This window comes from Euleptes europaea, chromosome 2 (assembly GCF_029931775.1).
Source record: "Euleptes europaea isolate rEulEur1 chromosome 2, rEulEur1.hap1, whole genome shotgun sequence".
Classification (NCBI taxonomy): Eukaryota; Metazoa; Chordata; class Lepidosauria; order Squamata; family Sphaerodactylidae; genus Euleptes; species Euleptes europaea.
The window spans coordinates 48945567-48963111 of NC_079313.1; the positions used below are offsets into that span (position 1 = coordinate 48945567).

The 17545-nt window shown below is 37.5% G+C and overlaps 1 protein-coding gene across 4 annotated transcripts in view; it reads left to right on the plus strand.

Moving 5' to 3' along the window:
- ZNF644 (zinc finger protein 644) overlaps positions 1-17545 on the plus strand; it is a 69570-nt gene that overhangs the window by 33518 nt on the left and 18507 nt on the right. For 2 of the 4 annotated variants that reach the window (XM_056845659.1, XM_056845658.1), the window contains 3 exons: positions 8507-11523; positions 11714-12319; positions 14689-14811. In XM_056845659.1, coding sequence (XP_056701637.1) covers positions 8538-11523; positions 11714-12319; positions 14689-14811 — 3715 coding nt within the window. In that variant the 5' untranslated portion in view covers positions 8507-8537. The remainder of the gene's footprint in view (positions 1-8506; positions 11524-11713; positions 12320-14688; positions 14812-17545) is intronic. The other 2 variants (XM_056845661.1, XM_056845660.1) reach the window with 2 other exon arrangements.

Here is a 17545-nt window from a genome sequence, read left to right on the forward strand (position 1 = left end):
GGGAGGGAGGCCCCGATCCAGCACACACACACCCTCCCCCCACCTTCCTCACCTGCAAGCTCCAGCGCGTCGCCCTCGTGGCCTGCCCTTCCCTTCCGCCACTGGAGAACGCCAGCAAGAGGGGAGGGGGAGGACACCCCTCCGCCTTCCTCCTCCTCTTCTTCCTCCTCCTCCTCAGAGGCCGAGGCGCTGAGGAGGGGCGGATGGCAGGCCGGCCGGGGAGGGAAGGAAGGAAAGAGCCCAGGCGGCGAGGAGGAGGAGGCTGAGAGGCGAGCGCGGGAGGCCAAGGCGACTGGGATGCGCCAGGGCGGCCGCCGAGAGGTCAGTTGGGGTCGGGGAGATGCAAGGCCATTGTTCACATTAAGTGTTTGTCAGTCATTGTCATGATTTAATTTTATGGATACCTTACTTACAATTTAATTTTTATCAATAAATAATTATTAAGTATGATATCAAGTTTTATTCAGTGTACCTATAGTTTAATTAAGACTTAAAACTTTAATTAAAGTTTATTAAGTTAATAAACAGTGTACCTACCTATATAGTTTAAGTTTAAGAAATTTGGCTGTCAAAAGAAATCTCAATCGTTGTACTGTTGATATTTGCCTCTGTTGACTAATGGGTTTGCCGACCACTGGTCTACGCTGAAATAAAGTGCCATTGAATCAACTGAAGGAAAAATTGGATCAACTGAAGGAAAAATCAGGACAAAATCCCTTTGTGCTGTCAGCTTTATTGTATTGCACTAATTGCACAATAGCAATGTTCTGTTTATTTCATTTTACATGTTTAGCAGATGCAAGTAGTGTGCAAGTAGTTTTATGTTTGATTTGTACCTATCCGATACTAACACTGAACACTATTTTGGATGTTTTTCAAATTAGCATAAAAATAGATGTGTCTCTAAATTATTGAAATTTATACTTAACGGATGTCTCAGCAATAGTAAGTGAAACAAAAATTGAGTATGTAATAAGCAAAAACTTGTTAGCAGCTTTAATGAGTGTTGAATTGCAGCTAGAGGAAACTGCTGGTTACTTGCCACTGAAAAATATATTCATTTTAAAGATAGTCATGTGACAAAGGTGCATACTAAGTTCCTAGTTCACAAAACAAATTTTCCAGTTCTTGACATTTTACTACTCTAAACAGAAAACTCTATAGCGTTAATTTAACTTCGGGCATTTTTACCTTTTTACAAATAGATTGGTTTTGTTAATAGAACATGCATAATGCATGCTACTTAGGTTCAGAAAGAAGAACCCATCCTTTTACAGTTTAAAGGCTCTGGTTTTTTTGGGTTTTATATCACTTGTACATGCTGTTAAAACGTGTGTAATGTTTTATTATTTAGACTGTAGGGTCAAGTTAAGCTTCCTATATACATATTCTGGCAATTAGAAGTATATAATTTCAATTTTGGAGGATTTGACAATATTTTATGCTCAAGGGAGAAAAATTAATTTGACAGGTACTCCAGGGATTTTTAAGTGAACCACACTTTTCATGCTCAAGTACTTCTGAAAATAAATATTATTGTTTTCAAAATCTTTCTTGCATTTTAAACACTTACTTAAAATTCTACCTTGTTTTGGGTGTTCCATATATATAACTTTTCACAGTGCTCAGGTTTCAACAGAAAACTGAAATCTTCCAAAGCAGGTGAAGACCTTTTGTGTCAATTCCGGTAGGAAGGTCTAGTTATGCAAATACAGCAACATACAGTCATCCTATTGGGACATTTTGATTCTTTCCATCCTGATACTTAGAACTTTCATCTGTGTTAATGGGTATAAATATATTTGCCCTCTGTTATAATCCAGGCAGCTTTTGTCTGTTATCAATAAGGTGTTTGAATGGTATAATTGGTTTTTTCCTAACAACTCAATATGTTACATGTGATTTTAGTCTAGCTTATGTTTGGAATTGCATGCAGCCCTCTAGGACTTACTGAAACAACTGTTTCTTTGTTATTCCTACTTTTGTTCGATGGTGATGTGCTTTTCTATGAAAATTAACATTGGAAGAGCATAATTTTGCTTTTTTCAGGCACTAAACAATGTATCTGACACTGGTTTTGTTACCCATACCATTCAGTAGTTCCTGTGGTGTCTGTGTTACCTTTTAAAACGTAGGGCTGGGTTTACAGATGGCCTTTCCTGTATGGAAGGGCGTCTTCTACTTATGGCTGAACCTAATGCTAGACAGAAAATTAAAATTAAATCTGATTATTTGTGCAAGAAGAAGCAAGAGAAGTGCTGCAGAAACACTTCTGCTAATGCTTGTGTACGTATTTTCAGAACAGTGCTAGCAGCTATACTTCTGCTCATGGGTCTTTAAATCTAACCTTAGTTCTTTCTAATTGAATTTGACAAACCCTTAAATGTAACTGTGCTAGTGGGCACTAGCATACCGTTTAATTTGGTTTTGTGGTTAAATGAGCTAGCATTTGTGTGAGGATACTGTTATAATTTGTGTAACCATCTTACATGGAAAAGGTTGCCATTATGAAATAGGTATTCAGTGTATATTAACCTACGTGTAATAAATACAATTAATAATGTACATAAAAGAATACATTTAACTGCCTTTTGTTTCAAAGAATTCTTAATGAACAGAAAGTGGGCAGCATAGATATGACAGGAAGGTTGAATCTAATCTGAATTACTGAGTGACCTAGGAAGTTTGCTCAGAGGGGATTACAGAATAATTATGTTAATATGCAATTATCACCTCATTTCTTCTGTAGTAACCTCAAGATGTAGTGTAGTAAGGGTGTTATAGCAAGTGCTGATAGTTTGCAAAAATACTGATGCTTGAGATTTCCGAGACAATAAGACTAGCCTGAGGCGTTTAAGTGATGATCTGTCATCTTGAAGACATATCTGACCTTTGTGCTTCATTTCTTAAAGCTTACATTATATGGCTACAGGCAGCTTATAGCTACAGAACTCATTAAGATTTGTCCAGAAAATGAAATGTTTATGCAAAAAATAAAAAGGAGCTCTTTAAAACATGCTTGTTTTTTACTTTCTGAAAGAAGAATTGGGGGCCTGCTTGGGAGAACATTCCCCCCTCCCCCATTTAAGTCCCCCTCAAGCATTTACTAAGCTCTCAAAAGCTTTGGCAAATGCCCCCTCCCCCCTTTAACTGACACTCGGCTGCTCTCAACATCTTGTTCCTTCTGGAGCATATTTAGTCCTCATTAGATTGTTATAAGTATTTTCCCCTTTTCATTATTTGACAAAGTTATCTTTCTTTGCATACCTATGGTTTTCCCCAAGTATGTAGAAATCCCTACCTTGTCTTTGGATGGCTCCATTTTACTTCTTTGAGTTGTGCTAGTTTACTTATTAGATATTGTGTTACTGTGGTTTAAATTACTTTTAGCCATAGTAGCATGTTATCATTTTGAAATGTTTCCCCCCCAAAGAAATGTTTTGTAAATGTTTTTCTACTAGAGGCAGATGTATTCACGTTTAGTGTAGTAATTTGTGATATGGAATTCTCCCCAAAGTTCTTTATAAAATTGAACTTGATTGAACATTTGGGCTTACAGACTCTTGTGGAAAATATACCATGGAAAGAGAAAACTCAAATTAATGTGGGATAGTAGTTAGTTTTGGAGTAGGGATGCCTGGGTTCAAGGGTCCACTTGACTATGAAGTTCACTGGATGACCTTGGGCGCCTCTCTGTGTCAGGAAAGGAGAACAATATTATTAACCACTTTGGGTCCCCATAGTGGAGAAAAGTTAGGTATGAATGAAGTAAACAAATGCTGGCCAAGGGTCTCCTCTGTCTCGTGAGCTCCTTGAAGGAATGGATGATGTTGTTGTTGGCATCTTAACAAAGTACTATGTTGAACCTTAAAAACCAAAGTGTACAGACTTTTTAGTATTTAATCGTTTTGTAACTAACTTTTGAGTTGACTTTTACATACTTTGTTGTTCCATCCATGCAGTAGCATTATTATTCAAATAGCATCTCATTTATTGTTTTCTTAATCATTATAGCATTCCTACACAAATATTCTTTTAAAATGTTAATTTATTCCTAAAATTGAAACACATCATTTCATTAAATGGGATACAGGTCTAGACTGAAACCATCAATTATTTTTGTTTTCCTGTTTTAGTTGTCTGAAATTACTGCTTAATATTTTAGGATTTCACAGCTAGAATAAATTGTAATGGTATCCTGAGAAGGAACCTGTTGGAAGACTGTTAAGCAATAAAATTGTTGGTATCCTGGGAAGGAGCCTTATGAAGGATTCTTGGATATGGATTCTTTAATATGAAATAAGAGACGGGATATATAAGGTTGGTGAAATGGAACTGATAAAGAACTGAAACGGCAGTCTTCCTCTTTACTTTTGATTCCCTGCTTTGGGACTTACCTGGAATCCACACCTGAATGAAGAAGAAAAAAACCTAGAATTGGTACCTATTGGACTTTTTGTCTGTCTTTAGGATAATGGATTTTGGAAACCTTGGAATATTGTGACTTTGTGTCTTTATGCTTAAGAAATAGGACTTTTTGTATGTGCTTATCGATGTTTATTGTATAATACAGTCTGTTGTTTAGCTATACTTTGTATGGTTGATCTGTTAGATTTGGAGGAATAAATTTAAAGATGACTTTTGAAGATTCTAACAGTATAACCCATAATTTGCATGCATTTAAAAGTGCTGTTGTACAATTTACAGTGTATTCCTAAAGTGAGTTACTTCAGTCTAAGCCCATTCATTTCAGCGGGCTTAGACTGGAGTAACTCTTCTTTGCAATGCACTGTTAGTGAAACATAAAATGAATACTACCAAACGTTGAACCCAAGTCCATTGTGGAGAAAACAGTGTCATAATTAATGTTGCTCTAATCTCAGGGTTTTCACATCAGTGTCCCATAACCTTGCTGCTGCATTACTGCACAGTGAGAAATGCACGCAATGCCCCTGAAAAGGACTGATAGTGTTTCTCTAAAGTACCCCTTCACTAACATCATTCAGCGTGACATTTAGACAGCACAGTCCAAGCCTGTCCTATAGCAACCCCTTTGATGTGTAGATGATAATGCAGTCTGGGTTGAACCTTCTGACTTGTGTAGATTATAGGAAGTGGATGTGCTACTTGAATGCATTTGATTCCTGAAATCAGTGATACACATACTTACTGTTGAAGTAGATTGGGAAAAACAAAACAAAAGATCAGTTTAGTTTCTTAACTGGCTTCTTTTGACTTGCTTGATTCTCATAAACATTCAGGGTTTATGAGTATTTTATTTAAATTAAAAATCTGAGTCAGTTGAATAGGCTTCATTGCATGAAAACAATATTTTATCTGATGTAGATAAAAGTATTATGTTGCATAATTATCCAAAGCCAATATCATCTATAGTATTTATGCACTTGAAATTCCTTGTATGTAGAAGCAACTCAGCTAGGTATCTTCATGCAAACTTGTGGAAGGTTTTCTTGGAGCCATTCTGATAATGAGAATTGCCATTTCTGGCAACTCAGCTAGGTATCTTCATGCAAACTTGTGGAAGGTTTTCTTGGAGCCATTCTGATAATGAGAATTGCCATTTCTGAGCAAACATGATATTCTTAGTTTACTACCCTGCTGTTCAGGGGGTACCAACAAAGTTGCTTTAAATGGGAAGCGTCTGTTCTTTCTCTGAACCCCTAACACCAGAACAGATGGATGGAACGTGGAACATGAAAGGTTTTACCTCAGAGGTGGTAACAGTGAAGCCACTCATTAACACTGAATTTACCACTTCGTTAGCAACATTGCTTCCTGTTGAGAAAAGCTAATATAGACTTTAAAATTGACTGAGCATACATTTGTCTACTTCTGTGAGTGTAATGTGCTGGAGAAAATACAAATCTTTCCAAGACCATCAATATTCTTAAAAAGTTAAAACTTCATTTCAATTGTTCATAGGTAATAAGTGCACTGAGCAACCTTGGACTTTGCATTTCATTTCACTAACCTTTTGTAATCTTGCTTAATAGTTTTTGTACTGCCCGTTTTTAACCCCCCTGAATGTACTGATGTAGCTCCTACTGGGTGCTGCATTATCGCCATTTTAGGGTGATAAAGTTGAATATGATTTATTCAGAAGCTATTTTTTCCCTTTGTGAATCCGTTAATATAAAAAATGCAAAGTTGTTAAAAGCAGGTAAGTCTTGTTTAATTAAAAGCTTAACGGAGGCTGGCATATAAATCACTTTCAACAATGGAAGATATTACATCCATAAATATTTATGACTTTCAGCCTTACATCAGCATGGAAACCTTACTATCTAATTTGTAAAATAGTCTGCAAGCAATGATCTAGTTTTTAATCCCATATGTTGCCCATGAAAATGTGTCCATTACTAATGTATTTTAGTAAGCCACTTTTACACATTTCTGTACTTGGAAAATGAGTTAAGATGTCTTTCCCACCTACTGATGATTTGTGAAATGTTTACCTTATTAGCCTTAAAGAACTCCTTTATATAAAGGCTCTATAATTTGACTTCTTCTTGGAGAAATTGGTTAGGAGGAAGACAATTTATTGAATATAACCGACATCCATTTCAGACTTAAAATATAATGAGAAAATTGCACGTAGGTGTCTTGGCAGCTTTTATCTAGTGATATCTAAGAATTTAGTCAATGTGTGCTTTGTAGTCTTCAGTAATTTATCCAGGATAACTAACAGTGTCATCCTAAACTAAGTTACACTGTAGCTCTATTGAAGTCAGTGGTCTCAGAAGGTGTAATTCTGATTAGGATCACGCCGTCCATTACTTCAGGTATTCCCAAAGAATTGGGCATGTCTAGTAGAATTTTTTGGGTTTCCCCCCCTTAGAATTGCATGTCTGAATGCCATATAATAGATTTCTTTGGAAAGTAGATTTGGTATCAAAATTGATTTATCATATGTCATAGAGGCCTACGATTTCAAAAATAGAACTCCAAAGCCCTTTGAGGTATTTGGAGCTAGAAATGCAGTTTAGATCTAGGTCATGGTGTGCTGGCTAGCTGCCAATGCTCAGGTCTCCACTTGCAGTGTCTCTGAGATACTGCTCCAGGTGGTTGGCAACAGCAGGGAGAAGGTAAAGCAGAGTCCAAAGAACAAGTCCGTTTGTCAAAGCGAGAAATCAGAGTCCAGTACTTGCCAAATCAGAGTTACAGTTTGTAGTCCAGGTAGCCGGTCCAAAGTCGAGGGTCACGGAGAGTCAGAGGTCCAAACAGCCAGTCCAAGGTCAAAAGGCACAGAGCGTTGTTCAGGCGTGGGAGGCAGCAGGTTGCTCAGGTATACACTGCGTTGCTTCCTCGACCCTGGGCTGTTCAGCTGAGTCTTTTCTGGTATCTGGCTTCTCTGTCAGTCCTCCTGCGAGCTGTTCTGCTGCTGCACCAGCACACGTCGGTAGGCTTCCAGGAAGTGGTGGTGCTGGAAATCTTGCTCCTTTCATGGATACGGATCTCTTTAACAGGATCTAATTCCATAGGTTTTTAGTGGTCCATAATGGTTTTACCAATTAAAACATGATGTTACAAATGTGCAGTGCGTTTGAGAAATCCATGGCGATATTCTTTTGTACTACTGCTTACCAATTTAAAACCGTCATGCTTTGTGTTATGCCATTCTTATGTAGCTCCCACATACAAATACAGCTGCTTCGTATGTTGATGTATCCCAGTGGTGGAGTTGTCGTGGCTGGCACGCCAAGCCATACATACAAAAGAATTTTGAATTATAAACAAGACCTTAATATTGATACGTAAAGGGTATTTATATTGTGGGTTTCATGAAGTGTGTGGGGTGGCGAAGCAAATATTGTAACTGGATTTTCTTCGCTTACAGTGTTTAGCACGGTGTCTATAATGTGAACCGTCAGCAGAATGAGCGCTGGAAGCACATATTCCATTCTCTCTGTGCCTCCCACCGGTCCCTTGTGACCCTGGAAAAGATGATGATGGTACTCAGTCTTATGGACAAAAGGAAGGGTGAAGCTGGTAAAATTGCCCACCTCCCTCATAAGTGAATCTTGCTCTGTCGTGCTTCTTTTACCAATGGACGAGAGAGTTGGAGACAATTTTGTGTGATTCCCCCCCCCCTCCAACTTGGGTTGCCTTCCATACCTTGTTGTATTTTGTCCATGAGATTCCTTCAGTCTCCACTATCGGTTTTAAAGCGTGGCCTCAGTTTATAGAGTACAAGCTAATGTGTGTTTTCGGCTTCCTCTTTGATAACACTTCTTACTTTTTAGGTTCTTCGAAGTAATGTAGAGGATCAATGAATTCTGAAAGATGACAGTTTTTGCTGAAGTTGCCTGCCTTCGTTAACTAATGTAAAAAGTAAAAGTTGTAGAATAAATGATTCTCCTAGATTTGAAAATGGTTTTTACCTAATCTAAATTTAAACCTGAATTTCCTTAATATAAATACAAAAATTTCCTTTCTCATTTTCATAGTAAAAATTCTAATAAGGATTTCTTTGTTTTTGTTTCAGTATAAATGAGCTTAATGGGCAGACCAACAGTATGGATGATACAGAGATAAATACTGAGATTATTGGTGCTAAAGGAGGACCTCTCGATGACAGCAGTTTCATCTCTGGAAAAAAGAGTGGCATTCCCAAATCACAAGAGACTGAAACATCATTTCAGGAAAATACGTTGTCTGAAGAGCTGTCAAAGGACAAGTCTGAAAAAGCCTTAAGTGGAGGCCAGACATCTCTATTTATACACACTGGTGCTCCTACTGTTTCTAGTGAAAACATTCTCCTGCCTACAGAAACTGCTGTTAATGGACCAGTTTTACACTCCGCTTTATCTAAAACTTCCATGATGAATAAAGGCAGCATTTCCTTAACCACTGCACAAACTGTGGTCCATCAAGCAGATCCTTGCTCATCTACAACAGTGGTACATGATCTCCAGCTTCCCACAAAGACTTCATCCCAAAACTCAAGTCAAAACCAAGTTTTGTTTTTGATACCTGAAACAGCACATTCTAAGAACCTGGCACATTCCACAAAAAATCTACCTCCCTCTGCTTCAGTTGCTTGTGATTCACAGTCATCTATAGGAAAAAGCATAAAATCAGACAGCACTTTAGTAAGCCAAGTAGATGCATGTGAGGATAGCAAAAGGTCACTAGAAAAAGATGACAGTAACAAATCATTAACAGGCACTTCCTCAGGTACAGGTGACTTCAGAACAGAAAGTGATGCAAACTGGGATCCACAAAAAGAGTTTATAGAATTTCTTATGACAAATGAAGAAACTGTAGAGAAGTCACCAGTTCAGCCTAAAGTGGTTGTACAGAAAAGGAGAAAAAGAAAGATGGATGTTAGCAAAATAACACGTTATACAGAAGACTGTTTTAATGAATCAGATTATATTCATGATAACTCAGAGTCATTAGATGTTGATTTTTTGGAGCAGGGTGAGAATCTTCAAGTAGTAGAAGCAGGGAGATTTTCGTTAGCAAAAGTGAAGCCTGAATCGACAGATGAGGAATTGGAAGTTGTGGATGCCATCCAACAGTTGATCTATAACCCAAGTGATAAATGTGCAGGTGATACTTCTCCTGTTCACTCTGGCACTTTTCTTTCTAACACTCTGTTAAACAAATGTGAACAAGATGAATTAGAATCACCATCCAACTTCAGTACTGATGAGCCATCATTTTATCCCTGTACCAAGTGCAATGTGAATTTTAGGGAAAAGAAGCACCTGCACAGGCACATGATGTATCACTTGGATGGCAATAGTCACTTTCGTCATTTAAATGTTCCAAGGCCTTATGCATGTAGGGAATGTGGCCGGACATTTCGAGACCGCAACTCCCTTCTTAAACATATGATAATTCACCAGGAAAGAAGACAGAAGCTGATGGAGGAAATTCGTGAATTGAAGGAGCTCCAAGATGAGGGTAGGAGTGCACGGTTACAGTGTCCACAATGTGTATTTGGTACCAATTGTCCCAAAACCTTTGTGCAACATGCTAAAACCCATGAGAAAGATAAAAGGTACTACTGCTGTGAAGAATGTAACTTCATGGCGGTGACAGAGAGTGAACTTGAATGCCATCGAGGAATTTCTCATGGGGCAGTGGTGAAATGTTCAATGATCACTACAGATTTATCTCAGAGAAAGTTACAGAAGAAAACATTAGTGAAAGATTCCTACATGGAATCATCAAATAAGTCAGCTGACTATTTGTGCAAAATGTGTCCATTTACTACATCAGCCAGAAGCATTTTAAAGAAACACATGGAATACTTGCATCCAGCATCATGCATAAATCCCTTTGGTAGCCATCTTAGATTAGAAAAGCGGAAAAGTCACATTATGGAAGAACCTTTAGATTTTGGTAGCAGGACTAAACATCTGATCAAACAATCATCTACCTTTCCAAAGAACTCTGTTTTGAAGCAGGATATAAAGAGACCCTTTGGCTCTGCATTCCAGTCAAGTAACTTTGCAAAACTTCACAGGAGACCCCCCAGGATACAGAAGGCTCGGAAAAGCGTTGCACAGTCAGCTGTAAGTGTGTATAGTCAAAGCTCTACAGACAAGCCTATTTTGAATAAAAATAGCATTGGCCAAAAACTTAGATATTTACATCATGCACGAAAGCAAAAGGCTAGTGTCAAAGCTAACAGTAATTATTTATATAGGTACAAACATGACAGCCATAGGATTAAAAAATCTAGCAGCCCTTATCTTTTACACTTAAAAAGGGAAGCTGCAAGATCTGTCAGATCGTTACCTTTATTGTCTTCAAATAATTCTCATAATAGATTTATTATGGATTCTCTTAACTGTGATGCAAAAAGACCAGGAGTCTATGCAGATAGACATGTAACTGTAAAAAGATTGGGTAAAAGACCCAAAAGGGAAGGCTCTGTAACAGGAGATGATTTGGACAGTTATCCAGACTTTCTACATAAAATGACTGTTGTTGTTTTGCAGAAACTTGCTGGGGAAAAAGACAGCTATGAAATGGAGGATGAAAGTTCATGGGATAATGTTGAACTGTGTGATTACACTACACGGTCTGTGGAGGATGGCTCTTACAGTGATATTAATCAGGAACATGTAAACCTGTTCCCTTTATTTAAAGGTAAAATTGAAGAAGAAGCTGGTGGTAAATCTTCTCTTAGATATGAGCAAAATGATGGATTTTATTTTGAGTATTATGAAGATGGAGAAGGTAGCAATTACCTGCATGACTTTCAAGAGCCTCATAATTTAGAAAGCATAGGCACAGCATTGCCAAAGCATAACTCAGTTTTCCATTGGACTGACTTATCACTTGAGAAAAAAACCTGTCCATATTGTCCAGCAACTTTTGAAACTGGTGTTGGATTGTCTAATCATGTGCGTGGGCATCTCCACAGAGCTGGGTTAAGCTACGAGGCTCGCCATGTTGTCTCACCTGAGCAGATAGCAACAAGTGACAAAATGCAGCATTTCAAAAGAACTGTGACGGGAACCCCAGTTAAACGAGTTAGAAAAGGTAAGTCTTTTTTAGTAATGGTGGGCTGGGTAAAGTGGATATAAATATGTTTAACAGAACTAGTTTGTCCTCTCTCCAGTGATAGCTTTGTTGTTTATGCTTTTGGCTGAAAGTCTGACATGAATAGGTTGAGCAGGCTGTTTGCTAGTGTCGGATAAATTGATAAATCAATATATTTTTCTTTTTCTAGCTATTGAGAAATCAGAAAGTTCTTCAGAACACACTTGCCAGCTCTGTGGAGGTTGGTTTGACACGAAAATTGGATTATCTAATCATGTTCGAGGACACCTGAAAAGGCTTGGTAAAACCAAATGGGATGCTCACAAGTCTCCAATCTGCGTTCTAAATGAGATGATGCAAAATGAAGAAAAATATGAAAAAATCTTAAAGGCGTTGAACAGTCGGCGTGTGATTCCCCGACCATTTGTTGCTCAGAAACTTTCATCCAGTGATGATTTTTTATCTCAAAATGTTATACCTCTTGAAGCATACCGCAATGGCCTAAAGACTGAAGATATATCGGTGTCTGCCTCAGAGGAAGAAGGGCTGAGTTTCCTCAATGAATGTGATGAAGCAAAATCAGTACTACATGATGAAAAAAAAAATCAGTCGCTTACACTGATAGAACTTTTAAAAAATAAAAGGTTAGGAGAAGAAAGAAATACTGAGGTATCTCCTCAAAAGATCCATAATCAGACTGCAAGAAAGAGGTTTGTTCAAAAATGTGTGCTTCCATTAGATGAAGACAGTCCTTTGATGTATCAGCCACAAAAAATGGACTTGACTATGCAGTCAGGTAAGATACTTGTTTGTAGCTAGTTTTATTATTCCATTATAGTATCAAGAATTAGAACACAGGTTGCACTGTATAATTTTATTAATAATCTAAAAGTAGTTCTTACTGAAGTTTTTTCCCCTTTGAATAATTCTAAGCAAAAACATTTTTGTATGAAAGTTGCATCAACTTTGTGCATGCAACTTGAGTTCTGAATAGAACATTGCTTATGGTCTATAACAATTAAGGATTCACATAAAGAAGAAAACATGTGAACTCTGTTTAACACAACGTGATGTAATAGATACTTCACATTTGGGGGAACCCCTGCATCTTTCAGAGATTATAGGTGCTACAGATGTGTGATCTGCTCATATTGTTAGGATCGTTCTTAATCTTGGGGGAGGCTGGGGAAGAGACCGCAAACATTTATGTAAGTTTAATGCATGCTTAGTTGGGTAAAGATAGATGATGTGTGGACTGTTATACTCCTAGGTTATGTCTATCCTGTGAATGCTAGTGGTAGCCGTAATCCGGTTTGAACACAGATGTTGCCATGAGGGTTCTGATACAAAATCTCTGAAATTATTAACTGAGATTTTCATAGGAATTGTGCAACTAAATTTATACTCTAGACTACTTTTGTTCATAATCCCCATAGCATAGTTTTAGAGTGCTCTTTTTAAAGATATGTTTCGAACGTTGCTCTCATGGCTCAGGGACACTCTGCTTGAAATCCTTTGACAACACCTCTGCACAAACTGTCTTGCAGCTATCATTTCTTGTTTTAGTGTGAGTAAATATTTTGCAGTTGAAGTGCATGATCTTGCATTGTTATTGTTGTGGTGATTCTTTCAATATTGCAGCCATTGGGCTAATACCCGGTTCTTCTCTAGGAACAGTTATGGTATCAGCAGACTTCATGCGTTGGGTCTGTGGCTGCAGGGTGCCGCTTCAGACTGCAGGTGAAGCCTAAGTTTTTTTAACAGGCAAACTTTGAAACATTCAGCCCTACACCTGCAGATGAAGTTGTATAGTACAGCAATGGGTACATTGCATGATTCTGCTGATCATGTTCCAGTTCTCATTTTCAACTATTCACTGGTATCTCGACACAATAAAACTTGATCTGTATAATAGAGGGACTGAAAAAAAGTTATGGTATTTATAATGTATATATGCTTCGTTAAAATATTTTGGTGAACTCCTTTAAGATAGTTCTCCCAATAAAACATAAACTTAGAAGACTGTCTCTGAACTGTAGTTTAACACTTTGCTGCTTTGTATTAGTGCTGCTTAATGTTAGGTGGCATATTTACTAAGCTTCATCCCAAAATAGAAAGCCACTTGCATCGTTATAGTTATAAATAGGGCTAAGCTAAATATGATTAACATAGGTATTGACTACTAACTGCTGCATTAGTTACTGAAATTAATGATCTTAATATTGTCCCCATGCAATAATACCTTTCTCCAAATATATGAAATTTCATTTTTAGTATCTAGCTATTTTTATTTGTAATATTTTTATCTTTAATATATCTAAACCACTTTATTTAAAAATGTTTTGCAGTTTTTTTTTTTCTGATGTAGTATAGGGAGTATGAAGAAACCTGTGTTGTCCAAGACAATATCTTCTCGAGACAGGCAGTGAAAACTTTTATTTGTGTTTGAAAGTCAAGTTGAGAAGAAACCATTTGTACTGGTTTCTTTGTCTGATGTAGTTTGGTGTTGTTTCACTGTGTGTTCTCTCCTGTGATAGTTAAGATGTTAGTTTGTTGATCATTTGTTTAACACAAAGATTTTAGCAAAAACTACAAATCATTAACTTTCATTATTGATTGCGCATTCAAAGTAATGAAGATCAAATGCACCGAATAAAATGTTTTGTCTAACAGCTGTGCAGTGGTGTGTTTTACCACCTTTTTCTCCCAGCCTTCATCAGCAGCCTAATTTAGTATTGAGCCTCTTAGAGTCGTGTGGATAAAACACTTTAATTACCACTTTGTCAACTAGACTTTCTAATTCTCTTTATTGGGAATGTTGCAAGCCTTGAAACTTCTTAACAGAATTGTGCTATTCAAATCACAGGATTGTATTTTGGGGTTAGGAAATAATCTGTATAATGTGAAGATCAGCAGGAAAGTGATAATAGGTGTTAAATTCAGACAAGCTTTGGGATTCAAATCGCACCTTCAATTTTTCTCACAAAATAGCATGTTTTGTGCTAAATGCCACATATGAAAGTAATAGCCATTAGCATGGATCCTCCTGGTGTATGAAACAATTGTTCCAATGTAGTGAACATACTTGAAAGCAATTTTTCAGAACGCTTTGAGAGTTTCCTTTTTTTTAAGAGAACTGGATTATAGTTTTCTTTTGAATGATAGGTATGCCTGTGAAGCTTAGAACGTGTGTGCATTGCAATACGGCGTTTACAAGTGCTGTTAGCCTGTCCAACCACTTACGCGCTTATACACGAAAGAAGAGTGCTGGACTTTTGACTGGGACAGGTATGTTTGTTACAGATGTAAAATCAAGTCTGTCTGTATACGTTTTTTCTCATCAGACTTGACAAATTCATTTACTAATTCAGTTGACATTTGAAATTCTCTGAAACAGACGCTGAAATTTGAGACAGAACTTTAGCAACTTGTAAACTTAGGTTGCTATTGTCCATTTTTTCATGCCTGTTTTTTTTTATTATTCTCATGTTTTATTTTTGATCCAGCATTATTTCATGTATGTAAACAGTTGAGAGCTGAATGCTTTCTGTTTTCTGGCTAAACTGAGAAGTGGCTGCTACTGCTAATGGGAGGATATGCCGGCTTGATTGTGTCTTTTTTCTTTTAACCTGTCATTACAACCCAATCCTTAGATAAATTAATACCGAAATAGGGTATACACAGGCAACTACATGTTTGTACTATTTTCAGCACCTCATGTTTAATCATTGTTTTCCCTATATAGTTACTTTTTCTATTTTGTTGGTCTTTCACAAAAATAAATTGGATAGTAATATCCCAGAAGAACTACATTTTCTTACCTTTTCCGTACTTTGTACTGTAGCTTGGATTTTGCTTGTACTTTATAGGACTTTACGTGAAAAAATGCACCTAATTATTGTGATCCCTACTGGCAAAAGAAGCAAGACGAACAAAGGAGATCTCATTGGGTTATTAAAACACCATGAAGATTGGGACAGTAGTCAGACTGGCTGTGTGTATAGAAATGAGATTTCTCCCAGGTGAAAATACTTCACAATGCTAAAAAAACATCGAGACCACTCAGTGGGGCTAAGCTGGTAGAAGCGTAAGCATATGAGCCCTACTAAACCATTACAGGTTGAGTATCCCTTATCCAGACTGCTTGGCACCAGAAATGGTCTTTTCATATATTGGAATATTTTGGATTTTTTGCATATACATAATGAGATATTTTTGGGGATGGGACCCAAATTCATTTATATTTTATATATACTTTATATACATAGCCTGAATGCAATTTTAAACAGTATTTTTAATAATTTTGTATACATTGAACCGTCAGAAAGCAAAAGTGTAACTATCTTACCAGAAATCCTGTTATCACCTGTTAAACAAGAGCAGCAACAAACTAACAACAGCAGGCTTTCAGTCTCCACCTGTGATGCAATGTACATTTTTTTTTTAGATGAGAGGAAACATTGAAAGCAGGCAGCAGAGGTTTGACTGCATGCCGGCTCGAAGGGTCTGGTTTTCAGATCAGTCCAGATATGGGATGTCTGGATAAGGGATACTCTACCTGTATTAATCCAGGCATTAAAAAGCATTAGCAGTCCATAGAGAAGCTTGAAAAATAGTATTTCTGTCTTATGATTTACAAACTGGTTTATTTACTTGTCTCCTAACTTCAGTTTCTCTCTGGGAATACCAATAGATTAAGTGCTTATTGTTGAGTTGTTTAAGATTGTTCTGCTGTTTGTGAGGGAGGTTTGAACAGCACATGGGGGGGATTGTTTTTGTAAAAAATCAGTGTCTTGCATCACCGTTCTGTGGTGAAAGGAAAAGACAAGACCAAACAATTGCAGCTGTTTGTTCCCTTTGGCCACAGCACATAATGTTGTCTAACATGTAGTCAGAAAAATACATAAAATTGCTCATTGGCACTCTTAAGTTCAAGCATGCTAGCTTAAGAGTGTGCATATATAAACATTGTTATCCCACAGCTCCATCACTTAACCATCGTGAAGGATACTGTGTCCTTGCTATTTCCCTCCCAGCCTTATCCACAGTCGTTGGCTAAGCTGGCACTACTATTAACCGAAGTTAATGTCAGGTTGGGCTTGCTTTTAACCAGAATTTGAGGCTGGTCTTAACTTTGGTTAAAAACTAACCCTGCTTAGTGTTTCCCATGATTTAATACTGATAGCAATGCATCCTTAACGGACTAGGACGCTAAATGGTCTGGGACCCATCGTACCTGCGAGACTGCCTCTCCTGATATACCCCCCAAAGAGTTTTACGCTCAACTAGTCATGACCTACTGGTGGTCCCTGGCACAAAGTATCTGGCTATCCTCAACCAGAGCCAGAGCTTTTTCAGCTCTGGCCCTGGCCTGGTGGAACTCTTTATCAAGTGAGACCCTGTGGGACCTGGCTCAAATCCACAAGAGCTATAAGATTGAGATGTTCCTCCACGCCTATGGTTGAGGCAGTGACAATTTTAATCCTAGCTGGCCTCCCTACCCCTATTCCCATTCCCTCAGCCATTTTTCTGTGATATTTTTGTTCCTGGCTTCCCTTCCTTTTTCTTCTCTCTCCCTCCTTGATTGGTTATCCCATTATTGCTATATTAAGGGTGCCAATTGAAATTTTTTAAAGTTAATAAGGTTTTTAACTATATTATATAATAATTACTATTTTATTGAACTGTATTTCCTGGTTTGTTAGCCACCCTGAGCCTGAAAAGGGTGGGATAAAAATTGAAATAAATAAATAAATGTTGGAGGAGAAATTGGTATGCAAAAGGAGAACGGGCCAAAGCAAATGGATCTACAGGCTACAGGTGATCCCCTAAAGTTTTGGGAACGTTAATGTCTGCATGAACTCTTGTAAATTATCACAGCATCTAATCATTTCCTACTTAGTTGTTGGAACTGTGATCGTTTCCATATGTTAGACTCTGCTGTTGGAAAAGTCACTCTTTGTCGTCATACTTGCAGATCACTTGATAATCAGAATGAATAGGAATATTTGTAATTTATTCA